General features: G+C 52.6%; 3 protein-coding genes across 3 annotated transcripts in view; 1 reads left to right on the top strand and 2 right to left on the bottom strand.

Annotated features, from left to right (window-relative positions):
* The window catches only part of LOC309685623 (olfactory receptor 14I1-like), a gene marked incomplete at both ends in the record, with an annotated part of 45,586 nt that extends 42,185 nt beyond the window's left edge, over positions 1 to 3,401 (top strand). Inside the window, one exon of the mRNA XM_082501361.1 lies at positions 2,746 to 3,401. Within this exon, the coding sequence (XP_082357487.1) occupies positions 2,746 to 3,401 (656 nt within the window). The remainder of the gene's footprint in view (positions 1 to 2,745) is intronic.
* An 8,863-nt stretch (positions 3,402 to 12,264) lies between these two features.
* On the bottom strand, positions 12,265 to 13,233 carry LOC309685622 (olfactory receptor 14J1-like; the record flags this gene model as incomplete). Its single annotated transcript, XM_082501360.1, has 1 exon — positions 12,265 to 13,233. One exon carries the CDS (start codon positions 13,231 to 13,233, stop codon positions 12,265 to 12,267), a length of 969 nt encoding a protein of 322 aa, XP_082357486.1.
* A 10,450-nt stretch (positions 13,234 to 23,683) lies between these two features.
* On the bottom strand, positions 23,684 to 24,619 carry LOC309685621 (olfactory receptor 14A16-like; the record flags this gene model as incomplete). The annotated part of the gene is made up of 1 exon (XM_082501359.1): positions 23,684 to 24,619. The coding sequence occupies one exon, from the start codon at positions 24,617 to 24,619 to the stop codon at positions 23,684 to 23,686; it is 936 nt and encodes a 311-aa protein (XP_082357485.1).
* Positions 24,620 to 27,957: the final 3,338 nt, after the last annotated feature.

The following is a 27,957-nucleotide window of genomic DNA, read 5'->3' as shown; positions in this document are numbered from 1 at the left end:
CAGTGCGGGGAGGAGGCAGAGAAAGTCCCAGCTGGTCCTCTGCTGCTGAGCTGGGCCGGGCTGCTGGGCCGGAGGGAGGTCCTGGCAAGCGGGCAGCGCTGCAGAGAGACAGCTCTGCCCAGGAGCAGCTCCTCTGCACAGCGCAGCAGGGCTGAGGGCACTGCCTGCAGGCAGCGAGGGCAGAGCAGGGAGGCAGAGAGAGGTTGAAGGCAGTCTGGAGAGGGAGGATGCTGAGGACGATAGGGGGCAGAACTCTTCCCAAAGCAGAGCAGCTGCAGTAGCTGGAGAGATCTCCAACAGCTGGCACCTCCCACAGCCCGTGGGATCTTTCAGGAGGATGCTCACACTTCTCTGCTGTGGAAGAAGAGGACATTCTCTAGATTGGGGCTTCCCTGCTTCACCATCAGAGGCACGAGCATGACGGCTGCCTTCTCCCAGGAATGGTCAAAGGGCTGTGAAGGTGGGTGTGCAGGCAGGGGTGGGCAGGGCTGTCCTTGCCAGCAGGGTCCCTGCAGCCCGGGGGCGTTGTGCCGGGGCAGGGACTCTGCCGCCTGCCAGGGTCAGCTCTCCGCCTGCCCAGAGACGTCCCACGTAGCTTCTGTGGGGAGGAGCTCTGGGTGGAAGGAGCAACCCCTGGCAGGGCAGGGTCATTCTGCTTTGAAGAGGGTGCTGTGTGGGTCAGGGCTCTTTACACCTCCAGATAACCTCTGGTCATTCCTGGAGGGACTTTTCAAGATGGAGTTCCCTTAATATGAAGGTAAATTTCTTTTGCTGTTTCTTCTCTACGTTGGCTGGGTGGGCAGTAGCACATGTCCAAGAGGAATTTCAAATGAAAGATCAAAGGAGGGTTCATGTAGAGATAAGGAGCTTTCCTGAGTCTGTGTCTTCGGTTTCCAGCTCTGGGGGCTACAGACAGCACCAGCATCCCCTTTCCAGTCTCACCAGGGTCTGTGGCACCTGCCCTTTAGCCCCTGCACACACGCAGAGGCTGCAGGGCAGGGCTGGGCACACGGGGGCTGCCATGGGGTCTGCGAGCACTGGCAGGGAAGAGACGTGGGGGCAGGGAAAAGGCTGCTGGCAGGGAGAGCTCCAGGCAGTGGAGATGGGCAGGGAAGGAGGGAGCTGCTCCTGGAAGCCCTGCTGCAGGGGAGATAGGGGCACCTCCAGCCACCCCTGCAGTGCAGATGCCTTCCCTGAGCCACCCAGCACAGCCCTCAGCCCTCACGGCCATGGGCTCTGGGGTGGGAGTCAGCTCTGTGCCCGGCAGTGCAGGAGAGGCGAAGGGCATCCCTCCTGCCACGTGCCCCATTGCTGCTGCCCAGCGGTGGGGCTGAGGGCACCTGCCCTGCATGATCAGTGTCTGGGCGGTGGCGTGCCCAGCAGGGTGAGGGTAATGCTGCCCTGAGTGCCCGGCTGCCTCTCCCCGTGCCTCTCCCAGCCAGACCCTCATGGGATTTCTTCTGGTTTCTCCACATGTCTCCTTTAAAGTTATCTTTTTATTGCTGTCAGCCTCCCTGGGGATGGGAATTTCAGCTGCAGAGTCCCACACTGATCTTCTTCCACTCCTGCCGGTGTGTCCATGGGAACCAGTGTCCCAGCTTTCCTCTGACCTGTGGGGCTGTGGGCAATGTAGGCCGTGGGGGTGGGGAAGGAGTCCATTTTCTCTCACTGAGATGCCAAAAACTGGGTATGTCCTTTGGGTGTCCATGGAAGCTGTGAGCTGCCCTCCAGGATGCCAACCTGTCCCATAGCACCTTTGTGTTATCGCAAAGCCCCACAGAGAAACACAGAGACTCTGTGACTGAGGAAATGCTGTTGGGTGGGTGAAATGAGCCGTGGGTGTCCTTGGCTAGAGGTGGGCTGCTGAGACTTGAGAAAGTGTGAGACATTTCATAGTCTGAGATGGATCCTTCTGCTCTCAGCAGTGTCTGATGGCATAATAGAAGAGGGTGATCCCCCTCCATCTCATGACAGTGCAAGATGGAGGGACAAACCATCTCCCCTGACTCTGCTCTCTGCCCCAGGCAATCCTCATGTCTCACAGCACTCACTCTGTTCTCCTGGAGTGCAGCAGAAATGCTGAGGGTTTCTGACATCCCAGAACAATGCTCAGGGGAGGTGGGGGAGCTGTAAAATACCCAAAGCCTCTCCAACTGCCTTCTGCCATCCTGGTCCCTTAGCAGTGCATGTGCAGATGCTGACAAGCCCTTCTGCATTGTAGGTGTTTCCATCAGAACAGGTAGAACATCGGCACGGACCCCTCTCTTCCCAGGAACTCTTCCCTCCTCACAGCACAATCAGCAAGAGTAAACCAGAGCTCGAGTCAGGAAGCTGAGGAATGTCTCCTGGAAAAGGAAAAGGGCGTATTACAGGAGGGGCAAAGTCTATGGGAAATGGCTTTCATTTTCCTTAGGGAAATCTCTGGTAACAGACCTCGACCACGTCCCCCTGCCCAGAAGCAGCAAATGTCCAACAGCAGCTCCATCACACAGTTCCACCTCCTGGCATTCGCAGACACACGGGAGCTGCAGCTCTTGACCTTCTTGCTCTTCCTGGGCATCTACCTGGCTGCCCTCCTGGGAAACAGCCTCATCATCACCGCCATCGCCTGCGACCACTGCCTCCACACCCCCATGTACTTCTTCCTCCTCAACCTCTCTGTTCTGGACCTGGGTTGCATCTCCACCACTCTCCCCAAAGCCATGGCCAATTCCCTCTTGGACAGCAGGGCCATCTCCTATGCAGGGTGTGCTGCTCAAGTCTTTCTTTTTGGCTTCTTCATTTCAGCAGAATTTTCTCTTCTCACCATCATGGCCTATGACCGCTACATTGCCATCTGCCTGCCTCTGCACTACGGGACCCTCCTGGGCAGCAGAGCTTGTGTCCGCATGGCAGCAGCTGCCTGGGGCAGTGTTTTTCCCTATGCTGTGCTGCACACGGCCAATACATTTTCACTGCCCCTCTGCCAGGGCAATGCCGTGGACCAGTTCTTCTGTGAAATCCCCCACATCCTCAAGCTCGCCTGCACACACTCCTACCTCAGGGAAGTTGGGCTTCTGGTGGTTAGTGTCTGTTTAGCCTTTGGGTGTTTTGTTTCCATTGTGGTGTCTTATGTGCAGATCTTGAGGGCTGTGCTGAGGGTCCCCTCGGAGCAGGGACGGCACAAAGCCTTTTCCACGTGCCTCCCTCACCTTGCCGTGGTCTCCCTCTTTATCAGCACTGGCATGTTTGCCTACATGAAGCCCCCCTCCATCTCCTCCCCATCCCTGGACCTGGTGGTATCATTTCTGTACTCGGTGGTGCCTCCAGCAGTGAACCCCCTCATCTACAGCATGAGGAACCAGGAGCTCAAGGATGCCCTATTGAAACAAGCCGAATGGACGCTGTTTCACCGAAAATAACCTGCTACCCCTTCTCTGCACATTGCCCAAGGCTTATCTTAGATCATGAGCCTAATTTTTCTCTTGTCATAATCCTGCTGATTGATATTTTTCTGGGTTTATACTACTTGTTCTGAGGCTTGATCCTACTGTGTCTGTCTCTTCCACAACACTGTGTCAGGGGTGGCTGGACAGATAACAGCTCTTAAATGAAACGGGATGTCTCAGGTAGAAGAGCGAGAAAAGGGAAAAGCAGGGGAAAAAAAAAAAACATGGGCTGAGATAAATATTGTTTAATAGAACAGTAACAGAAAATAAAAGCAGTAGCAGTAACAATAATAATAATAGTAATAATAATAATAGTAATAATAATAGTAATAATAATAATAATAATAATAATAATAATAATAATAATAATAATAATAATAAAGTATATCTAGAATAAAGTGATGCAAAACAAATTGCTGTCACCACACAATGATTATTTGCCCCGCCTGTCTGGAGAAGTAATCACCGATCCCTGCCCCCAAGCTGACTCACATTTACTTACTGAGCATGACGGCTATGGGATGGAATATTCCTTTGGCCAGCTTGTCTTATCTGTGCCCCCCCACCTTCTACGGGACGTTGAAAAAGTCCGTGACTTAATATAAGCATCACTCAGCAACAACTAAAACAATATGTGTTAACAATGTTATTCTCATAGTCAATCCAAAACACAGCAGCTACCAGGAAGAATATTAACTCTATCCCAGGCAAAACCAGGACAGCGTCCGCCCCTTATTCTATACCATCTACCTCATGCCCAGGTCTTACACTTTTCCATAAATCACCACCATTTTCCTGTCTTTCATATATGTATATATGCACACAGATATCATTCCCTTAGTCCATGGCCCATCCCACTGAAATGTCCCTTGAGTTCATTTAGTCCATGCCTTTGGGCTCCATCTGTTGTAACTGTCTTTCCCGGCAGGAGACGTGGTGTGGTGTTGACTTGTTGCGTGCTGCATCTGGAGCTCGCAGCTGGTGTAGCCGGCATGCCCCATGCCCATCATCTGTGGGTTGAAGATGTCGATCTCAAGACAATTCCCGGGTGCCAGTTGCTGCAGCCAATTCTGGTTCCATCACTTCTGCACTTTGCTCAGTTTCATCAAAGTTCATTCTTCATTAATTTAGGTCACTCTCACTGTAATACCGTAGGTAGAGCATATAGTGGTAATTTAGCAATAAATATCATATCATTTGATTCATTTGCCATTCTCACCAAAATCAAATCCCCTTGAGGAACACATTGGTCATCCCCATCGTCCCGCATCACCCACCAAGTGCACTCAGGGCCTTAAAATAAAGAAATCCAACAGATAATTTTGCCTTTGCCTGTGTCAGGAATATCCCAGACTGTCTTCCTGAACATATTCAGATCCTCAAATGTTACCTAACCAGGTGGCCTTTGCCAAATGTGTATCCCGACTTTTGAAGGTCCCACCACCCATGGCTCTCAGTGTAGTTTATAGCAGTCTGTTGTATTGTTTCATTTTCCCAGAGGCTCGTGCATGGTAGGGGATGTGATACACCCGCCCAATGCCATGCTCTTTGGCCCAGGTGTCTATGAGGCTGTTTGGAAATGAGTCCCACTGTCTGACTCAATTCTCTCTGGGGTGCCACGTCGCCATCAGACTTGCTTTTCAAGGCTCAGGATAGTTGTTCAGGGCGGTGGCATGGGGCAGAGGGTGTGTTTCCAGCCAGCCGGTGCTTTCTTCCACCGTTGTGAGCACGTGGCGCTTGTCTTGGCGGGTTTGAGGGAATGTGATAGAACCAATCTGCCAAGCCTCCCCATATTGATATTTCAGCCAACGTCCTCCATATCAAAGAAGCTTTAACCGCTTGGCTTGCTTAAATGCAGCACACGTTTCACATTCGTGGATAACCTGTGCAATAGTGAACGTGATCAAGTCCACCCCCTGGTCACGAGCCCATCTATATGTCGCATCTCTTCCTTGATGGCTTGAGGCGTCATGGGCCCACCAAGCTATGAATAGTTCACCACAGCCTGATCCACCTGCTGGTTGTTTTGATGTTCCTCAGTGGCCTGACCCTTGGGTACGTGGTCATCTACATGATGTACTTTCACAACCAGATTCTCTATCTGGGCAGCAATGTCTTGCCACAGTTCAGCAGCCCAGATGGGTCTACCTCTGCACTGCCAGTTGCTCTGCTCCCACTGCTGTAACCACCCCCACAGAGCATTTTCCACCACCCATGAATCAATATAGAGGTAAAGCACCAGCTGCACGGGGGCTCACAGCCGGTCCCGGGTCACCCCTGCGCCTGTGATTTCACTTTGGGGCACATTCCAGAGCCACCAGACAGGCAGGGGTTGGGAGACGGTGTTGGAGTGAGGGCACAGACAAAGCGCTGTAGCACCTCCAGGAGAAGCACTTTCCACTGCCACAGGCTGTGATGTGGGCGATAGCTTGGCTCCCAGCGACACTCATCCTCACCCAGGGAGAGGAAGATGAGGGCTGTGCTTTGCACCATCTTTAGTGAGCTTTGCCTGGAGGAGAGACTCTGCGATGTGGTTATCAGTGTGGGTGGCATTGAGTTCAGTGGTCACAAGAACATCCTCTGTAGCTACAGTCAATAGTTCAGGTCAGTGCTTGGAACAAGAGGGGATGGGGACACACAGCATTTCCCAGGCTGTGTCACGCTGCCTTAGTGTCCCTCCAGTGCTTCCCTCGGCATGAAAACTCTCCTCCAGCACTTCCCCATAGTCCTGGTGCCTCCCTGGACACTGGAATTCATCCCCAACCCAAGATATCACAGCAGCACTGGAAGCGGTGCCTGACGAACCCCCCGATGCGGTGCAGGGCTGGAGCGTGGCCAGCCGGGCTTGTCTGCCGTGGGGCAGGAGGTGTTCCTTCCCCACACAGCGCCATTCTCTGGTGGTCTTGTTGAAGCAAGGAGGACACTGGCCCTGTGGCTCTCTGTTCACAGCTGGAGGCGGTGACTCCTTGTTAAAACAACCGGCTCGTAACACATGAATTAATAAACCCCACGGCCTCCCAACGTGGCTACTGCTCATGACCAAATTGGTGCCCCGGGAAGGAGGCATAGGGGATAACGGGGTCCGGGTTTAATGCAGAAAGATGCTTTTCCCCCAGCACTGCTTTGCTTTGAAAAAATCCCTGAAAAGGGCTTTGTTTTCCACCCACTGGAGCAATGCCGGGAAGGTCTTCTATAAAATCCCCGGCACTTCACCTGAAATGATGCGGCTCATTATCGAGTACGCCTACACCGGCACAGTACCGGTCACGGCCGACAACATTGAACGTTTGCTGATAGCGGCCGACCAGTTCAACGACATGGGCATCGTCAGACTGTGCTGTGAGTTCTTAAAGTCCCAGCTGTGCTTGGAGAACTGCGTCGGCATCTGGAGATTCACCAAGTATTACTACTGCCTTTATTATTGACTTTATTATTGACCTGCGGGAAGCAGCCCACGCGTTCATCCCCCATCACTTGGAAAGGGTGACCAGGGTGTCGAGAGAGTTTCTGGAGCTCTCCGTCAATGAGCTCCAGCGCGTCCTGCAGAAGGAGCAGATCCGTGGGAAAGAAGACGCCGTGTTCAAAGCCGTTCTGCAATGGATGGCTCACGACCCGCAGAACAGGAGGCAGCAGGTTGCAGTCTTGCTGGGCAAGGAAGAGTGGAAGGGGGGACAGAGGGCATTTATTTAAAACAAAAAAAGTCTAGGTTATTCTTAGCTTAGAAAAAATAAACTCAGCATTTTTGACAGTAAGGACTTTGCTTGAAACTTTTGAAATCCTGCCTTCACAAGGGTATAAATTTGTAGTTCATATTCACTGTACATACACGCCACTCACCCGAATCCCATTGCTTGTTGGCACGTGCATGGTTTCCGAAGGCACACACACTGACACTGACACTATGGAAATGATCAGGTGTCTGTTGTCTATGAGTGCCCAGGCCACAGTTGTGTGAGGCATTGCACAAGCATCGGAAATCCTTGCCCAAAAGAGTTTGCAAACCACCTGTTCTTTTCGACTGGGCTCGAAAGGGGGACCATCTTGCATAGGGGAGGATGGCACATCGCTCTCATGTTCTTGAGGCAGTCCTATTCGAGTCATGGTTTCAGTCAGAGTCCTTCCTGAACGATCATTGCCTGGGAGGACAGCACCATAAAGGCAGTCAAGTGCCTTCGGGGCCACCCCTGGGGACAATTCTCGGCCTTCGAGGATAACATCATGAAAACTTTCCAACTGCCCATGCTGTCCCAGGAGAGAGATTGGGACACAAAGTATGGAATTACATGAGTGATTCTCTGTTCACGAGCACGAGTGGTCCCAGTCAAATTGGGACACCCCAAATGCAGTTTCACACATGGTTCTTATACCTTTAGAGCATTCAGGTACAACACAATTTGAGTGATCGCTACTTAACACGCACACGCAGGCTGCTGTTTGGCAAAGCAACTCTCATGCTGTGGCATCATCATCCACCTGCTGCTCTCCTAATGGAGACGTCCCTGGAGTCGGTCTTCTGCAGTTCCTTATCTCTGATGCCAGATGAGGGGAGGGTTTCACAGGGGTGTCAGAGGGGCTGGGAGGCTGGCGTCATCCGCGCAGTGCTGGAGTATCCTTTCTTCTTCAGGCTGGGGGCTGTCTTCTCCTCCCGACAATGAGCTGGGTCCTGTAGTCATGCTGACTGAACCATGGCTATGCAGTACGCAATAGAAATGCTGTATATCTTAAGAAAGTTCATACAGTTTCGTACTCTAAAGAGTAATTGTTACAATAGTTCGGGAATGAGATTTTCCTAACAGTCCCTCCTTTTCCTTTCACCGTCAGGGTCACACTATACTCTTCATTATTTAAGTCGTAAGTCAAGTTCATAAGGTAATATTACACTGTAAACACACCCATCTAATTAGAAAGCAAAACAAGAGAGTGAATACAACAACCCAAATCCTTTCAGTTCACAGTCCTGTTCTTAAGTCTGGGAGCCAAGAGGTTAGCCACCCAAAGAGATTTAGGGGAGATCCCTGCCCTATTTTGTGTAATATTTTTAAATGAGTCTTTCTCTTGTTTCTCTCAGTTTTGTTTTTCTGGTCTTGACTGACATAAAAACCCCAGCAGCTCTTATTCAAGAACGCACCTACTCTGTCCTGTATTTCTAAAAGGTGCTCTAGAGCTAAGCCATTCTATATTACCATTTTTGATAAAAATTTTATTTCTTTCTCTAAGGCTGTCATACTGCCTGCCCTCATTAATGGCTTTTTCTAATTCTGTTGGCACATTCGCAGTAGCCCTTTCTAGTTTTGCAGTCCCTCACTGTGGGATAAAATCTGATACAGACAGGTGGAACTCAGTGCCACATTATCAAAGGCATTTGTGAAAGGCAGGTCCTGCTTGACTAACCTGATCTCCTTCTACAATGTGGTCACCCGCTCAGTGGATGAGGGAAAGACTGTGGATGTTGTCTATCTGGACTTTAGTAAAGCCTTTGACACTGTTTCCCACAGCATTCTCCTGGAGAAACTGGCTGCTCATGGCTCGGATGGGCACACGCTTTGCTGGGTAAAAAATGTCTGGAAGGCCGTGCCCAGAGAGTGGTGGTGATCGGAGTTAATTGCAGTTGGCGGGCGGTCAGGAGTGGTGTCCCCCAGGGCTCAGTGCTGGGTCCAGTCCTGTTTAACGTCTTTATCAATGATCGGGATGAGGGGATGGAGTGCTCCCTCAGTCAGTTTGCGGATGACACCAAGCTGGGGGGGAATGTTGATCTGCCTGAGGGTAGGGAGGCTCTGCAGAGGGATTCGGACAGACTGGACCCATGGGCCAAGGCAGACTGTAGGAGTTTCAATGAGGCCAAGTGCTGCGTCTCACACTTTGGCTACAACAAGCCCCGCCAATGCTACAGGCTTGGGAAGGAGTGTCTGGAAAGCTGCTCAGCAGAGAGGGACCTCTGTTGGTTGACAGTAGCTGAACGTGAGCCAGCAGTGTTCCCAGGTGGCCAAGGCGGCCACCATCATCCTGGCCTGTATCAGGACTAGTGTAGTCCTGATTTTCCCCCTGTACTGGGCACTGGGGAGGGCGCATCTTGAGTGCTGTGTTCAGTTTTGGGGCCCTCACCACAAGAAGGACATTGAGGCACTGGAGCGTGTCCGGAGAAGGGCATCGAAACCGGTGAGGGGTCTGGAGTACATGTCTTATGAGGAGCGGCTGAGGGAAGTGGGGTTGTTTAGCCTGGAGAAAAGGAGGCAGAGGGGAGACCTTATCGTTCTCTAAACATATCTGAAAGGAGGTTGCAGAGAGGTGGGGGTCCACCTGTTCTGTCAGGTAACAGGTGTTAGAACAAGAGGAAATGGTTCAATTTGCACCAAGGGAAGTTTCAACTGGATATTAGGAAGAATTTCTTTATTGAAAGGGTCATCAGGCATTGGAATGCGTTACTCAGGGCAGTGGTGGAGTCCTCATCCCTGGAGGTGTTTAAGGGTTGTGTAGATATAGTGCTGAGGGACATGGTTTAGTGATGGGCTTGTCTGTGTTAGGGTAATCATAGAATCAGTGAGGTTGGAAGGGACCTTTAAGATCATCAAGTCCAACCATTAACCTACCCTGATAAAAACACCACCACTTCTAAACCATGTCCCTAAGCACCTCATCTACCCTTTTCTTAAACACCTCCAGGGATGGTGAATCCACCACCTCTCTGGGCAGCCTATTCCAATGTTTAATAACCCTTTCAGTGAAAAAATGCTTCCTAATATCCAATCTAAACCTGCTCTGACATAACTTGAACCCATTTCCTCTTGTCCTATCACTTGTCACCAGGGAGAAGAGGTCAGCTCCCATCTCTCTAAAACCTCCTTTCAGGTAGTTGTAGAGGGTGATAAGGTCTCCCCTCAGCCTCCTCTTCTCCAGGCCAAACAACCCCAGATCCCTCAGTCGTTCCTCATAAGGTTTGTCCTCCAGACCCTTCACCAGCTTTGTAGCCCTTCTCTGGACACGCTCCAACACCTCAATGTCCTTCTTGTAGTGAGGGGCCCAAAACTGAACACAGTACTCGAGGTGAGGCCTCACCAGTGCCGAGTACAGGGGGATGATGACTTCCCTAGTCCGGCTCTATTCCTGATGCAGGCCAGGATGCTGTTGGCCTTCTTGGTTGCCTGGGCACACTGCTGGCTCATGCTCAGCCGGCTGTCCACCAACACCCCCAGGTCCTTTTCTGCCAGGCAGCTTTCGAGCCACTCCGCCCCCAGTCTGTAGCGCTGCATGGGGTTGTTGTGACCCAAGTGCAGGACCCGACACTTGGCCTTGTTGAACCTCATACCATTGGCCTCTGCCCATCTGTCCAGCCTGTCCAGATCCCTCTGCAGAGCCAATCTACCCTCAAGCAGATCAACACGCCCACCTATCTTAGTGTCGTCTGCGATCTTACTGAAGGTGCATTCGATCCTCTCATCCAGATCATTGATAAAGATATTGAAGAGAACGGGCCCCAGCACCGATCCCTGGGGGACACCACTTGTCACTGGACACCAACTGGATTTAATTCCATTTACCACCACTCTGTGGACACGGCCATCCAGCCAGTTTTTTACCCAGCGAAGAGTACACCTATCCAGGCCATGAGCAGCCAGTTTCTCCAGGAGAATGCTATGGGAAAAGGTGTCAAAAGCCTTGCAAAAATCCAGGGAGATAACATGCACAGCTTTTCCCTCCACCACTAAGTGGGTCACCTTGTCATAGAAGGAGATCAGGTTTGACAGATTTTAATGATTGGACTATGTGATCTTACAGGTCTTCTCCAATATAGGAGTTTCTGTGATACTGTGATTCTGTGATGATGGCCCTGGGGCAACCTCGCCAGGGTGTCCAGTGGGCACAGGCACAGCCCAGACCCTGCTCGTCTGGTCCCTCATGTCTCTCGCAGGAGCCCGGCTGTGCCAGGACACTGCTGTGTGTCCCCACCCTGCACACTCCCACACTTCAGCTCTTCCCTGGGGTTTTCCTCTCTGGGGCATTTCCCATCCCCACCAGCCCAGACACTCCCTGAACCTGGCTATCTCCTGCCCTCTCCCCAGCACAGACCAGCAGAGCAGCCCCATTGGGACTCGTCCCACAGCAGGATGTGCAGGCCAGTGAGACTGTCCACCCAGCCGGCATGCTGAGGAGATCTCCACCCCAGGCAGCTTGCAGCCCCAGCTGCCAAATGTCCTCCCAGGATGGCATGAGAGAATTGGCCCAGGGCACCCTCAGGAAGGTCCTTTGGCCCCAGGGACAGGCAGCCTGCCCCGAGCTGCCCCACTGCAGCAAAGGGTTCCTCTTGCCATGGCTGCCCTGCACACACACGGTGCCCTGCTCTTCTCCCGCCACAGCCCATATCCCCTCAGAGCCTTTTCCCGAGAGAGCTCATCTGTGCTGGCCTGGCCAGCCGTTCCTGCACCCCCTCCCCAGGCGTCCCACAGCCCCCGAGCTGGTGGTGCGGCTCTGCAGAGCCGGGGGCTGTGGTGCCCAGGGCCATGCTGGTCAGGCTGGGAGGCAGACCCAGCTCAGATGGCTCCTGCCCCCTCCACCTCAGCACACAGATGAGGCCCCTGCAGCTATAGAGAACATCTTGGAGAATGGGTCTCAGACAAACAAGTCAGTGCAGGGCCCTTTGTTTAAACACACAGAGAGAGCAGCTCCTTATTTGCACAAGGTCTCTGGTTCACACAAGACAGGCAGATGCTGACAAAGAAATAGGATAAAGGATGACTCTGTTCTTTTGTTGACAGCATTCATACAACCATGAAAAGCCAAACACCAAGGAAACAAAAGGAAAAAACTTTCCAAAGAGAGTCTGGGCCTGTAATGTATTACATTATGAGTGAGATACAGAACAAGATGGGCAGTTCATTTCTGCTTCTGAAAAGAAACCAGTCATCCATTTCCTTAGGGCATCCTTGAGCTCCCAGTTCCTCATGCTGTAGATGATGGGGTTCACTGCTGGAGGCACCACTGAGTACAGAAATGACACCAACAGGTTCAGGGATTTGGAGGAGATGGAGGGGGGCTTCAGGTTAGCAAACATGGCAGTGCTGAGAAAGAGGGAGACCACAGTCAGGTGAGGGAGGCACGTGGAAAAGGCTTTGTGCCGTCCCTGCTCAGAGGGGATCCTCATCACAGCCCTCAAGATCTGAACATAGGACACCACAATAAAAACAAAACACCCAAAGGCTAAACAGGCGCTAACAACAAGAAGCCCAGCTTCCCTGAGGTAAGCATCTGAGTAGGAGAGCCTGAGGATGTGGGGGATTTCACAGAAGAATTGGTTCATAGCACTGCCCTGGCAGAGGGGCAGTGAAAATGTATTGGCCGTGTGAAGGAGAGCATAGAGAAACCCACTGGCCCAGGCAGCTGCTGCCATGCGGACACAAGCTCTGCTGCCCAGGAGGGTCCCGTAGTGCAGGGGTTGGCAGATGGCAATGTAGCGGTCATAGGCCATGACAGTGAGAAGAGAAAACTCTGCTGAAATGAAAAAGACAAAGAAAAAGAGCTGTACAGAACAGTCTGCATAGGAGATGTCCCTGGTGTTCCAGAGGGAATTGGCCATGGCTTTGGGGAGAGTGGTGGAGATGGATCCCAGGTCCAGAACAGAGAGGTTGAGGAGGAAGAAGTACATGGGAGTGTGGAGGCGGTGGTCACAGGCAATGGCGGTGATGATGAGGCCGTTTCCCAGGAGGGCAGCCAGGTAGATGCCCAAGAAGAGCCAGAAGATCAAGAGCTGGAGTTCTCGTGTGTCTGCAAATGCCAGGAGGAGGAAGTGGGTGATGGAGCTGCTGTTGGACATCTGATCCCTTTGTTCATGAGGTTCTGCCAAAGGAGGAAAACACACTCACAGGTTAGGACTGCTCTGAGCACATCTCTTCACATTCCTGTGTCCCATTCTCCTCTGTCCTTCCCAAACACACATTGCCTTCCTCCTTCCTTTCAGGACCTTTTGACTTCCCCAAGTTCTGAGCTCTGCTTTGTGCTGGCCATACATGACATGAGGAGGAGGCTTCTGCCCATGGGCTCCGGAGCAGTCACCCCTGCTCGACAGCAGTGGGCATCTGGGAAAGGTGTGGCAGCTTCTGAAAGTCACCGTTTGCCTCATCGGTAATCCCTGTGTCATGAAGACAAGCTGGTCAGCATTTTCCAGCAGGAGAATGCCAGGGAAACTCCCACAAGTGCTCAAAGTGCAGTGATCTCAGCAGAGCCAGCTCACCCCCCAGCTCCACACTGCATTTTCCACAGCCCCACAGGTTTGGCTGGTTTGAAGGACTTTGGTCCCACGGACACAGCTGCATGGCAGTGTTGGCGTGTGAGCCACACTTGAACCCCCTCTTACTAGAGAGTATGGATGTAAGAACAAGAGCAGCATGGACAGGAGGGGAAGGTGGAGAAATGCTCCTGCTGAGAGAAGACAGAGACCCATAGAACTAAGGAGTTTCTCCTCCTTGGTGTGTGGCTGCTGAGGAGGCACCTCAGCCAGAAACCCCACAGCCTTGATGTCAGAAGCTCTGCTGGGCGAGAGAGGTGACCAGTAGAAGGCGCCCTCATTACAGGAGATGGCAGGAAGGTGCCCGAATCACCCTCCCAAGGCACATGGGAGCTGCTCCCTCTCTTTCCCTGCCCAGGGCTCTGCTGCCTGGAGCTGTCCCTGCTGGGAGCTCTTTCTCTGGCAGCGCGTCTCCTCGCCGGCAGTGCACACAGAACCCATCACAGATGCTGTGTGCTCAGCTCTGTCCCGCAGACACCTCCTGGCAGCAGAACACTGCCCAGGAGCATTTCTGTGGGTGCAGGCTCTGACAGGAACATCTGACCGACTCTGATAAGGCTGGAAAGGTGATGCTGGGTGCTCTCTCTAAACTGTAGCATATGGATTTTTCTTACTCCCTGATTTATTCACCTCTAAGTGAAAAAGATTTGGAGGCTCTGTGCCTTCTGAAGAACGGGGAGACAAATCTCCACGTCTCACTCCCCACACAAAAAAAAAAAAAAAAAGCAGAAGACTGAAAGCACAAACTCCTTCGCTTTCAGGTAGCCCCTGTCTTGAGGTTCTTCTTGAAAAGTTTCTTCTGCCACTGCCCTTCAGCTGTGAGCAGCCCTGACCCACGCAGTTCTCTCTCGGCAACACCAGGACCCTGCCATGCAAGGAGTTGATCCTTCCACATACACCTTCTCCCCACAGCACCTCCGTGGGAGCTCCCTGGGCAGGCGGAGAGCTGACCCTGGCAGGCGGCAGAGTCCCTGCCCCGGCACACAGCCCCCGGAGTGCAGGGACCCTGCTGGTAAGGACAGCCCTGCCCACCCCTGCCTGCACACCCACCATCACACATGGCAGTGGTCCTAAGGAGAAGGCAGCCGTCGTGCCCTCTCCCTCTGAAGGCACTGCAGGGCATTCCTGCTCTGGAGCACATTCTTCACCTCTACATTAGAGGAAGTGTCAGAGTCCTCCTGAAAGATCCCATAGACCATGGGAGGAGCAGCTTTTGGACATCTTTCCAGGAACTGCAGCTGCAATTGCCCTAACCCAGAGACTTACCATGTAAAGGGCTATGAAGGTTTCTCCCGCAGTAAGCTCTCAGCATCCTCCCTCTCCAGACTGTCTTCAACCTCTCTCTGCCTCCCTGCTCTGCCCTCGCTGCCTGCAGGCAGTGCCCTCAGCCCTGCTGCGCTGTGCAGAGGAGCTGCTCCTGGGCAGAGCTGTCTCTCTGCAGCGCTGCCCGCTTGCCAGGAGCTCCCTCCATCCCAGCAGCCCGGCCCAGCTCAGCAGCAGAGGACCAGCCCACGGTGGCACTCTCTCTGTCCCCTCTGGGCTCCCTCAGAGATGTCCCTGGGGCTCCAGGGGAACCTGCTGGGAAACAGGCTGATGCAATCCCTCATGTTCCCTCCCTCAGCTGCGCAGAGACACTTACTTCCAGCAGTGGTATTTCTCCCAGCAGAAGAAGAGCTGGCCATGAGTACCCCCTCTTCTTGTCCCATCAGTAGCACACACGGGGTCTTGGACTCTTGGTACCAGGATTCCTTATGGCAAGTCACCGCTTGCCTGGTGCCACAGCTGGGGGGCTTCAGCCCAAACGTGCAGCAATGATCTCAGCCAGGGGCACAGACAGGAGGAGCTGGAGCCGTCCCTGTGGCAGACAGAGCTGTGACATGGTGGCAGAGCTCAGTCCAGCTGGTCTTCAAGGACAGCCTCCTCCAAGCTCTGCTATAATCCAGATCGCAATTCAATCTAACCCCCAAAGGCAATTCAAGGGCACCAGAATGAGTGTTTACTCCTTCAGGAACAGTTTGAGGAGAAACAAAGCCACTGTGTGGCCACTGCTGAGTTTCAGAGAGTGGGTGGAGCTATATGGGAGATTCTCTACATCCTCTTTGCCTCAGTCTGCCCCAGCAAGGTCTCCCAGAGCTCTGAGACTCGGAGCAGGAATCTGGTGGAACACCATCAGCAGTGGATTGTTCCCAAGTCACCTTAACTAAGACAATCCTTACCAGTCTATGGGACAGGAGGGGTGGCAGCTGAGGGAGATGACAGGGTAAACCAATGTCCCAGCGTTTCCAATGACACTCCATAGTCATTGAAAGGCCATGGAGGTTGAGGGAGGGAACTCCCTGATGACTGGCAGCATCCAAATATTGCATGCTCTTTTAAAAAAATGGCCAACGGATAAACAGGGGAACTCAAGGCTCTGCCCCGGAGTGCGTCCCCTCAGAACCCATTTGTGGTTGTCTGAACCCTGGATTTACCCAGGGCAGCTTGTGCCCCACCAGTCTCTGCTTTCTGTGATGGAAGAACAGGATTGCTCAGTGCAGGGAGAGCAGTGCTGGTCTTTTAAGTTGGAAGTCAGCAAAGTTTTCAACATCTTCCCCCACAGTATGCTTGTGCCTGAATTAGGATGTCATGGCTTGCATGGGTGCATAAGGAGATGGGTAACTAACAGACGGCTGATTGGGCTCAGAGGTCTGTGGTCAATGCGTGGTACTCTGCCTTGAGGCATCTAGCTTGAAAGCTCCTGCGAGGGTCTGTCCTGCCACCTGCCCTGTTTAACATGTTTTTAAGGACCTGGAGAAGATGCAAGTGTTCTTTTTCATAGGATTTGCAGACACTACCCTGGTAGGAAAGGCTGGCATGCAAAAGGACATAGACATGTAACATAGACTATGTAACCTGTTAATAGAAGGGCACCAAATTTTGTCAGGCATGACTTGCCCTTGGTGAAGCCATGCTGGATGCTACCTATCACCTCCTTATTTTCTATGTGCCTCAGCAGAGTTTCCAGGAGCATCCACTCCATGATCGGGCCAGGCACAGGGATGAGACTGACTGGCCTGTCGTCCCCCAGGTCTTCCTTATTTCCCTTTTTGAAAACAGGGCTTATGTTTCCCCTTGGCCAGTCAGCAGGAAGCTCACCAGACTGCCACGACTTCTCAAATAGGAGGGACAGTGGCTTAGCAACTTTGTCTGCCAGTTCCCTCAGGACCCGTGGATGTGTCTCATCAGGTCCCATGGACTTGTGAACCTTCAGGTTCCTCGGGTGGTTTATACATGATCTTTGCCTACAGTTGGCACTTCTTCGTTTTCCCACTCCTTGCCTTTGCCCTCTGCATCATGGGCAGTGCGGCTGCAGTTTTTGCCAGTGAAGACTGAGGCAAAAAAGTCATTGAGGACCTCAGCTTTGTCTCTGTCCCGGGTGACCAGTTCTTGCATTTCCTTCCGGAGAGGGCCCACATCTTCCCTAGTCTTTCTTTTCTCACCGACATACTTAAAGAAGGATTTTTGTTTGTCTTGATGCCCCTGGCCAGATTTAGTTCAATCTGGGCTTTAGCTTGCCTAACCTGATCCGGGGCTGCTTGAACAATTTCTCTGTATTCCTCCCAGGCTTCCCACCCCTGTTTCCACCCCCTATAGGCCTCCTTTTCACTTGTGAGCATGTCCAGGAGCTCCTTGTTCATCCATGCAGGCCTCCTGGCTTTTCTGCCTGCCTTCTTCTTTGTAGGGATGCATGACTCCTGAGCTTGGAGGAGGTGAGCCTTGAATATTAACTGGCTTACTTGGGCCCTTCTTCCCTCCAGTGCTTCATCCAAGCTTGGCACTATACCAAGCAGATTCTTCAAGAAGCCACTATCAGCTCTGCTAAAGCCCAGGGTGGTCAGCTTGCTGCACACCTTCCTCGCTGCCTTGGGCATCTCAAATTCGATCATTTCATGGTCACGGCAGCCCAGACTGCCCTTGAGCTTGACACCGCCTACCAGCCTCTCCTTGTTGGTAAGGACAAGGTCCAGCAGAGCTCCTCTCCTCGTTGGCTCCTCTACCACTGGGAGAAAGACATTGGCAATACAATCCAAGAACTTCCTGGACTGCCTATGCCCTGCTGTGTTACCCTTCCAACAGATGTCATCAAACTTGCTGAGGGTACACTCTGTGCCCTCATCCAGGACGTTGATTAACATGTTGAACAAGACTGACCAGTACTGACCCCTGGGGAGCACTGCTACTTACAGGCCTCCAACTAGACTCTGCGCCGAACACTATGCTATCAGCCTCATTCCCCACAGTATTCTTGTGTCCAGTTAGGACATTATAGTCTGATTGCGTGGATAAGTAGATGGGTAATAACTGAGATCAGTACTCGGGCTTGGAAGAACATGGTGAATGCATAGTGTTCTGCCCAGAGGGATGTATCTAGTCAGGTTACACCATATTTCAAGGGCTTTTAATTACCCAAAGGAGATGATAAAATGCTTTTTTCATAACATTTGTAGCTGACACCTCAATGAGGAGAGCAGGCACTATATTAGAGGGCAGGGTTGCCATCCCAAGACACCTAGACAGGCTTGAAGGACAGGCCACTAGTAACATCATGTTATCCAACAAGGACAGATCTAAAGTTCTTTCGCTGAGGTTGACTAAGGGCCTGAAGTGACAGAGGGCAGGGACTGCCTAGGTTGGTATCAGCACTGCAGGAAAGGCTCTGGTGGTCCTTTGGTTTCATTAGCCAAAACATGGAGCCGTCAGCAAAGGCCAAAAGCATCCTGGGTGGTAGGAAGAGGAGCACAGCCAGTGGGAGTGATTATCACCCTGGGCTCAGCACATTTGAGAACAGATCCAGAACACTCCTCCAGGTTCTGACCCCCTGCAATGCCTGAGAGACACTGGTAAACTGGAGCCCGTTCAGTGGAGGGCCACCAAGGTGGTCAGGGTTGGAGCACTTGTGCTGTGGGAAGAAGCTGAAAAAGCTGGGCTTGTCCAGCTGGAAGAAAGGAAGATCTTGGGGGAACATGCAGCAGCATGTCCCAGTGGACAACAGGATGCCCAGGAGCCAGCAATGTCCCTTGGTAGCCAAGAAGGCCAATGGCATCCTGGGGTGCACCAAGCAGAGTGTGGCCGGCAGGTCGAGGGAGGTCATCCTCCCCCTCTACTCTGCCCTGGTGAGGCCTCATCTGGAGTACTGTGTCCAGATCTGGGCTCCCCAGTTCAAGAAGGACAGGGAACTGCTGGAGAGGGTCCAGCAAAGGGCTACGAAGATGATGAGGGGATTGGAACATCTGTCTTATGAGGAAAGGCTGAGGGACTTGGGGCTTTTTAGTCTGGAGAAAAGGAGACTGAGGGGGGACCCTATCTATGCTTATATATACTTAAAGGGAGGGTGCCAGGGGGATGGGAACAGTCTTTTGTCAGTGGTGCCCAGTGATAGGACTATAGGGAACAGGCACAAACTTGAATGTAGGAAGTTCCATCTTAACATGAGGAGTAACTTCTTTCCTTTGAGGGTGGCAGAGCACTGGCACAGGCTGCCCAGAGAGGTGGGGGAATCTCCCACTCTGGAGACATTCCAAACCCGCCTGGGCGTGTCCTGTGCAACCTGCTGTAGGTGACCCTGCTCTGGGAGGGGGCTTGGACTAGATGATCTCCAGAAGTCCCTTCCAACCCTGACCACTCTGTGATTCTGTGAAACTGGAGAGACATGGATATGAAGGGTGGACTGTTCGGTGGATGAGGAACTGGTTGGATAGTCCCATCCAGTAGTGGTCAACGGCCTCACATCCAGATGGAGACTGGTGACAAGGGGTGAACCTCAGGGGTCCATACTGGGACCAGTACTGTTCAATATCTTCATCAGTGACATAGGCAGTGGGATCGAGTGCACCCTCAGCAAGTATGCTGATGACACCACGCTGAATGGTGCGATTGAAACTCCCAGCGGACAGGATGTCATCCAGAGGGACCGGGACAGGCTCAAGAAGTGGGCCCGTATGAACAGCATGAGGTTCAACAGGGCCAAGTGAAGGGTCCTGCACGTGGGTTGGGGCAATCCCTGATATCAATACAGCCTGGGGGATGAAAGGATGGAGAGCAGCCCTGCCGAGAAGGACTTGGGTATACTGGGGGGTGAAAAGCTGGACATGAGCTGGCAATGTGCGCTCGCAGATCACAAAGCCAACGGTATCCTGGGATACATCAAAAGAAGCATTACCAGCAGGTCGAGGGAGGGCATTCTGCCCCTCTGCTCTGCTTTGGTGAGACCCCACCTGGAGTGCTGCTCCAGTTCTGGAGCCCTCAGCACAGGACAGACATGGACCCGTTTGAGTGGGTCCAGAGGAGGCCACAAAGATGCTCCGAGGGCTGGAGCACCTCTGCTGTGAGGAAAGGCTGAGAGAGTTGGGGTTGTTCAGCCTGGAGAAGAGAAGGCTCTGGGGAGACCGGAGCGGGGATTCCTCTTGCCTCAGTTCAGCTGCCCAAAATCAGAGTGAGCTCCTTCTCTGAGCTGCCCTGTGAGCAATGGAGACAGACGCCAGGAGGGAGCTTTTCCGATGCAAACATCAGGTGACATTTGAGGTGCCAGAGGTGGTTCAGGACACGTGCAGGGAACTGCAAGCTCTAACGGAGCAATTTTGAGAGACAGGGCAGCATCCGTGGGCACTGGTGGGGAATCCCTTTGGCCAACGGAAAACATAGAAGATCACAGAATCACAGGATCACAGAATCACACAATTGTAGGGGTTGGAAGGAACCGTTGGAGATCATCTAGTGCAACCCCCCTGCCAAAGTAGGGTCACCTACAGCAGGTTGGACAGGAATGCAGCTGGGCGGCTTTTGAATATCTCCACAGAAGGACACTCCACAGCCTCTCTGGACAGCCTCTTCCAGTGCTTTGGTGCCCTCAAAGTAAAGACATTTTTCCTTGTGTTAAGATGGAATTTCCTGTGTTCCAGATTGTGCCCATTTCCCCTTGTCCTTTCGCTGGGCAGCAAAGAAAAGAGTCTGCCCCCATCCTCTTGACACCCTCCCTTTAGATATTGATAAGCATTGAGGAGATCCCCTCTCAGCCTTCTCTTCTCCAGGCTCAACAGACGCAGCTCTCTCAGCTGTTTCTCATAAAAGAGGTGCTCCAGTCCTACATTTTGCCCTGCTTCCACGCAGGATCCGGAACTTTACCATCTCATGGTCACTGCAGCCAAGGCTACCCCCAGCCTTCACATCCCCAACTAGTCCTTCTTTATTTGTCAGTAAAATGCCCAGCAGTGCACCTCTCCTCGTTGGTTTCCCCACCAACTGTGTCAGAAAGTTCTCATCAATGCTCTGCAGAAACCTCTGGGACTCTGTGTGCCTGGCTGTGTTGTTTCTCCTGCAAATACCAGGGTGGCTGAGGTCCCCCGAGAGAACCAGGGCCTGTGACCATGAGGCTATTTCCAGCTGTCTGTAGAAGGCCTCATCAACTTCCTCTTCCTTATCTGGTGGTCTGTAGTAAACACCCACAACAGTGACTCCCACATTAGCCTGTCCCTTAATTCTTAACGATAAGCTCTCAACACATTCTTCATCCAGCTGCAGGCAGAGCTCAATGAGTTCCAGTTGCTCTGTCCCATAGAGAGCAACTCCACCACCTCACCCTGCTGGCCTGTCTTTCCAAAAAAGTACATAGCCATCTGTGACAGCATTCCAGTCCTGCGAGCTATCCCACCATGTCTCTGTAATTGCAATGAAACCATGGCCCTGTGACTGCACACAGATCTGTACTTCTTCCTGTCCATTAACCACACTGCGTGTGTACAGCCGTTTCAGAGAGGTCATCAAGCATGCAGGTTCCCTGGAGGAGAGCGAGAGGATCCATCACAGTCGTACACACCCTGGAGGTGGTTGGCTTTCTGGATATCACCTTGGGAGTCCGCTAAGGAATATTTGTCACTGCTCTGGTTGGCTGTGGTTATTGCCCAGCTGGATGTGACAGTTTCAAGCCCGCCTCACCAAGCTGGCCAGCCTGCTGCCAAAGACTCCCTTGCCTCTTCTAGACAGGTGGATCCCATCCCTCTCTAAAAGGCCATGTTCATATTTTATTGTCATAAAAGCAAAAACCCTCATGATAGCACCAGCCACGTAGCCAGGAGTTGACATGTATTATGCGTCCGTTTCTGGCTGCTCCCTTCTCTACCTGGTAAAACAGAGGAAAAGACTTCTATGTAGTCTAAATCGACCCTCTTCTACCTTAGAACTATTACCCATTGCCCTGTCGCAGCAGGCACTGCCCAAAGGGCAATGATGCCACGCTTGGTTTGTTCCTGCGAGCTGTCAGCAGGCAGTGCTCGGAGGCAGGCGCTGTTGCCTGCCACGGGGCCTGCACACCCTCATCCCACGAGCAGAGCATGCAGCGGGCCAAAGAGCATGGAATTGGGTGGGTGTATCACATCCACTACCATGCACGAGCCTCTGGGAAGATCAAACGATCCAACGGACTGCTATAAACTACACTGAGAGCCATGGGTGGTGGGACCTTCAAATGCAGGGATGCCCATTTAGCAAAGGCCACCTGGTTAGGTAACATTTGAGGATCTGCTATGGAGCTGTCCCTGCCCAGTGAGAACTTTTCCATACTGTGAAAGGAGATAAAGTCCCCATAGGGCACATGAAGAATATGTTCGGGAAGAAAGTCTGGGTTATTCCTGACACAGGCAAAGGCAATCCTATCCGTGGGTTTTCTTTTGTTTAGGGCCCTTGTTGCACTTGGTGGGTGATGCAGGAAGATGGGGATGACCAATGTGTTCCTCAAGGGGATCTGATTTTGGTGAGAACAGCCGATGAATCAAACTATATATTTATTGCTAAATTACCACTCTATGTCATCACTACTACAGTGGCTATATGCTCTATCTATGGCATTGCAGTGAAAGTGACCTAAATTAATGAAGAATGAACTTTGATGAAACTGAGCAAAGTGCAGAAGTGATGGAACCAGAAGTGGCTGCAGCAACTGGCACTCGGGAATTGTCTTGAGATCGACATCTTCAACCCACAGATGATGGGCATGGGCCCTGCTGGCTACACCAGCTGCGAGCTCCAGATGCAGCACGCAACAATTCAACATCACACACCACGTCTCCTGCCAGGAAAGACAGTTACAACAGACGGAGCCCAAAGTCATGGACTAAATGAACTCAAGGGACATTTCAGTGGGATGGGCCATGGACTAGGGGAATGATATCTGTGTGCATATATACATATATGAAAGACAGGAAAATGGTGGTGATTTATGGAAAAGTGTAAGACCTGGGCATGAGGTAGATGGTATAGAATAAGGGGCGGACGCTGTCCTGGTTTTGTCTGGGATAGAGTTAATATCCTTCCTGGTAGCTGCTGTGTTTTGGATTGACTTTGAGAATAACATTGCTAACACATATTGTTTTAGTTGTTGCTGAGTGATGCTTATATTGTCACGGACTTTTTCAACTTCCCGTTGAAGGTGGGGGGCCACAGACAAGACAAGCTGGCCAAAGGAATGTTCCATCCCATAGACGTCATGCTCAGTATATAAATGGGAGTCGGCTTGGGAGAAGGAATCAGTGATCACTTCTCCGGACAGGCGGGCAAATGATCTTTGGGTGTTGACAGTAATATATTTTGCATCAGTTTATTCTATATATACTTATACTTATTATTATTATTGTTGTTGTTACTGCTACTGCTTTTATTTTCTGTTACTGTTCTATTAAAAAATATTTATCTCCGCCAATGTTTTGTTTTTCCCTGTTTTTCCCTTTTCTCGCTATTCTACCTGAGACATCCTGTTTCATATAAGAGCTGTTACCTGACCGGCCACATCTGACTCAGTGTTGTGCAAGGGTCAGACACAGTAGGATCAAGCCCCAACACAAATAGTATAAACCCAGAAAAATATCAATCATCAGGGTTATGACAAGAGAAAAATTAGGGTCATGATCTAAGATATGCCCTGGGCAATGTGCAGCGAAGGGGTGGCAGGTTATTGTCGGTGAAACAGCGTCCATTGGGCCTGTTTCCATAGGGCATCCTTGAGCTCCTGGTTCCTCATGCTGTAGATGAGGGGGTTCACTGCTGGAGGCACCACCGAGTACAACACTACCACAACCAGGTCCAGAGATGGGGACGAGATGGAGGGGGGCTTCAGGTGGGCAAACATGGCAGTGCTGAGAAAGAGGGAGACCACAGCCAGGTGAGGGAGGCACGTGGAAAAGGCTTTGTACCGTCCCTGCTCCGAGGGGATCCTTAGCACTGCCCTCAAGATCTGCACATAGGACACCACAATGAAAACAAAACACCCAAAGACTAAACAGGCACTAAACACAATCAGCCCAACTTCCCTGAGGTAGGAGTGTGAGCAGGAGAGCTTGAGGATGTGGGGGATTTCACAGAAGAACTGGTCGAGGGCATTGCCCTGGCAGAGGGGCAGTGAAAATGTATTGGCCGTGTGCAGGAGAGAATTGAGGAACCCACTGGCCCAGGCAGCTGCTGCCATGCGGACACAAGCTCTGCTGCCCAGGAGGGTCCCGTAGTGCAGGGGATGGCAGATGGCAATGTAGCGGTCATAGGCCATGACGGTGAGGAGAAAATACTCAGCTGAAATAAAAAAGAGAAAGAAAAAGAGCTGGACAGCACATCCTGCATAGGAGATGGCCCTGATGTTCCAGAGGGAATTGGCCATGGGTTTGGGTAGAGTGGTGGAGATGGAGCCTAGGTCCAGAATAGAGAGGTTGAGGAGGAAGAAGTACATGGGGGTGTGGAGGTGGTGGTCGCAGGCGATGGCGGTGATGATGAGGCCGTTTCCCAGGAGGGCAACCAGGTAGATGGCCAGGAAGAGCCAGAAGGTCAAGAGCTGCAGCTGCCGTGTTTCTGCAAACTCCATGAGGAGAAACTGTGTTATGGAAGTGCCGTTGGACATTTGCTGCCTCTGGGCAGGGGGACCTGTCCAAGGGGGAAAAGGCAGTGACAAACCAGGAGAGACTTCTCTGAGGAAATCCCCATGCGACCCAGCTCATTCCCAACCCCGCAAACTCAGTGACACTCTCCCTTATCCGGTAAAATACTGCTTCGACACCTACTTTCCATGAGGGCACATCTGGGGCAGGAGTCAGAGGCAGAATCAGAGGCAGAAGAGAAGCTGACCGTACCCCTTCCCCAACTCCTTAGATGCAGAGTTCAACAGAGGGGTGGGGAAACAAGGAGAAAAGCGTCTGTGCTCTGAAAAAATGAAGCGAGGAGAGGGAGTCAGGCAGGCGTGCAGTGAAGCCTTCTCCTCAGTGACAGTGTCTCCAGACAGAGACACTGCAGGGCACTTGTTTTTATGTTGTGCATCACTTGTAGGACACAAACACATCTCCTGGACTGGAGGTGCAGCTGCCGAGAAGGCATCTCGGGCTCTGGACCCTGTGGCTGTGGGGCAGGAGGGATAGGAGAGCAGAGGCTTGCTGCGGAGAAGTTGTCTGAAGGTCAGGGGGTGGCCGGAGGTGCCAGGATCCCCCCTGCCTGGGCACTTCTAGCAGCAGCTCCCTCTCTGTCCCTGCCCGTGTCTGGGCTGCCAGGAGCTGCCCCTGCCTGGAGCTGCTTCTCTGCCCCCGGGTCTCCTCCCTGCAAGTTCCCCAGAGCCCATCCCACCCGCTGTGTGCTCAGCTCTGCCCTGCAGACCCCTCCTGGCAGCACAGCGCTGCCCGGGGGCATCTCTGGGTGTGCGGGGGCTCAGGAGGGGTTCAGGGAAGAGCTAACGAGAACGGGGGTCTCTGTGCCTTCTCCACAAAGGAGAAATCCATTCCCACCTCCCACTGCCCACCCAGCAGCTGAGAGGAGAAATCCCACAGCACAGACTTGTTCCCTTTCAGGGGAAAGGTGCCTCGATGTCCTTCTTCAAAACGGGCCCTCTGCAAATGTCCTGGGGGTGATGGGGATCTGGAGCAGCCCTGACCCACACAGGTCCATCTCAGCAACAGAAGGCATCTGCCTTGCTGGCAGTCACTCCTTCCACCCACTGCTTCTTCCCACAGAAGCTCCGTGGGAGCTCCCCGGGCAGGCGGAGAGCTGACCCTGGCAGAGTCCCTGCCCCGGCACACAGCCCCGGGGTGTAGGGACCCTGTCGGCAAGGACAGCCCTGCCCACCCCTGCCTGCACACCCCTACGCACACCTCCACAACCATCCCCAGCAGAAGGCAGCCCTCGGGCCCTGTCCCTCTCACCGGGCAGCAGGGAAGCCCTGCTCTGGAGCACATCCTCCTCCTCTACAGCACAGAAACTGAGAGGGTCCTCCTGACAGAGCCCAGCAGCTCTCAGATGGACCAGCTTGAGGAGATCCCTCCAGGAACTGGAGCTGCATTGCCCGGCACCCCGAGACTTACCACGCAGAGGGCGGTGAAGATTTCTGCCCCATTGAGCTCTCAGCACCCCCCACTCCAGACTGCCTTTAAGCTCTCTCTGCCTCGAAGGTCTCCCCTCTCTGCCTGCAGGCAGTGCCCCCAGCCCTGCTCCTGGGCAGAGCTGCCTCTCTGCAGCGCTGCCAGCTTGCCAGGAGCTCCCTCCAGCCCAGCAGCCCGGCCCAGCTCAGCAGCAGAGGACCAGCCCACGGTGGCACTCTCTCTGTCCCCTCTGGGCTCCCTCAGAGATGTCCCTGGGGCTCCAGGGGAACCGCCTGTGAAAAAGGCTGATGCAATCTCTGATGTTCCCTCCCTCAGCTGCGCAGAGACACTTACTTCCAGCAGTATTATTTCACACAGCAGAAGAAGAGCTGGCCCTCTCTTCTTGTCCCAATAATAGCACACACTGGGTGTTGGACTCTTAGTACCAGGAGTCCTTATGGCAAGTCACCGCTTGCCTGGTGCCACAGCTGGGGGGCTTCAGCCCAAACGAGCAGTAATGATCTCGGCCAGGGGCACAGACAGGACGAGCTGGAGCCGTTCCTGTGGCAGACAGAGCTGTGACATGGTGGCAGAGCTCAGTCCAGCTGGTCTTCAAGGACAGCCTTCTCCAAGCTCTGCTATAGTTCAGATGGCAATTCAATCTAACCCCGAAAGGCAATTCAAGGGCACCAGAATGAGTGTTTACTCCTTCAGGAACAGTTTGAAGAGAAACAAAGCCACTGTGTGGCCACTGCTGAGTTTCAGAGAGTGGGTGGAGCTATATGGGAGATTCTCTACATCCTCTTTGCCTCAGTCTGCCCCAGCAAGGTCTCCCAGGGCTCTGAGACTCGGGGCAGGAATCTGGTGGAAGACCATCAGCAGTGGATTGTTCCCAAGTCACCTTAACTAAGACAATCCTTACCAGTCTATGGGACAGGAGGGGTGGCAGCTGAGGGAGATGACAGGGTAAGCCAATGTCCCAGCATGTCCAATGACACTCCGTAATCATTGAAAGGCCATGGAGGTTGAGGGAGGGAACTCCCTGATGACTGGCAGCATCCAAATATTGCATGCTCTTTTAAAAATTGGCCAACGGATAAGCAGGGGAAGTCAAGGCTGTGCCCCAGAGTGTGACCGCTCAGAACCCATTTGTGGGTGTCTGAAACCCTGGATTTACCCAGGACAGCTTGTGTCCCACCGTTCTCTGCTTCCTGTGATGGAAGAACAGGATTGCTCAGCGCAGGGAGAGCAGTGCTGGTCTTTTAAGTTGGAAGTCAGCAAAGTTTTCAGCATCTTCCCCCACAATATGCTTGTGCCCGAATTAGGATGTCATGGCTTGCATGGGTGCATAAGGAGATGGGTAACTAACCAGACGGCTGATTGGGCTCAGAGGTGTGTGGTCAATGCGTGGTACTCCGCCTTGAGGCATCTAGCTTGAAAGCTCCTGCAAGGGTCTGTCCTGCCACCTGCCCTGTTTATCATGTTTTGAAGGACCTGGAGAAGATGCAAGTGTTCTTTTTCATAGGATTTGCAGACACTACTCTGGCGGGAAGGGCTGGCATGCCAAAGGACATAGACAGGCCAGAGGGATGGGCCAAACGTAGTATCATGATGTCCGATAAAGAGAACTCTGAAGTCCTGCCCTTGAGGTGCACTAACCCCGTGCAATGACAGAGGGCAGGGGCGGTGTGGCTGGGTGGCAGCTTTGCGGGTAAGGCTCTGCTGGTCCTTCAGTTTCATTAGGCAAAACAGGAGCCGGGGGCAAAGAAGGCCAACAGCATCCTTTGCTTCTCTTTCCATTCCCTGAAATCCCGAGTGCTTCTCTTTTATTCTCCTTATGCCCTCCCAAAAGAACAGCCCACCTGTGCTGGTTTGAGGTGAAACAGAACCCATTTTC

This window comes from Vanellus vanellus, assembly GCF_965231255.1.
Source record: "Vanellus vanellus genome assembly, contig: HAP1_SCAFFOLD_147, whole genome shotgun sequence".
NCBI lineage: Eukaryota > Metazoa > Chordata > Aves > Charadriiformes > Charadriidae > Vanellus > Vanellus vanellus.
This window is presented reverse-complemented; position numbering and strand designations above follow the sequence as displayed.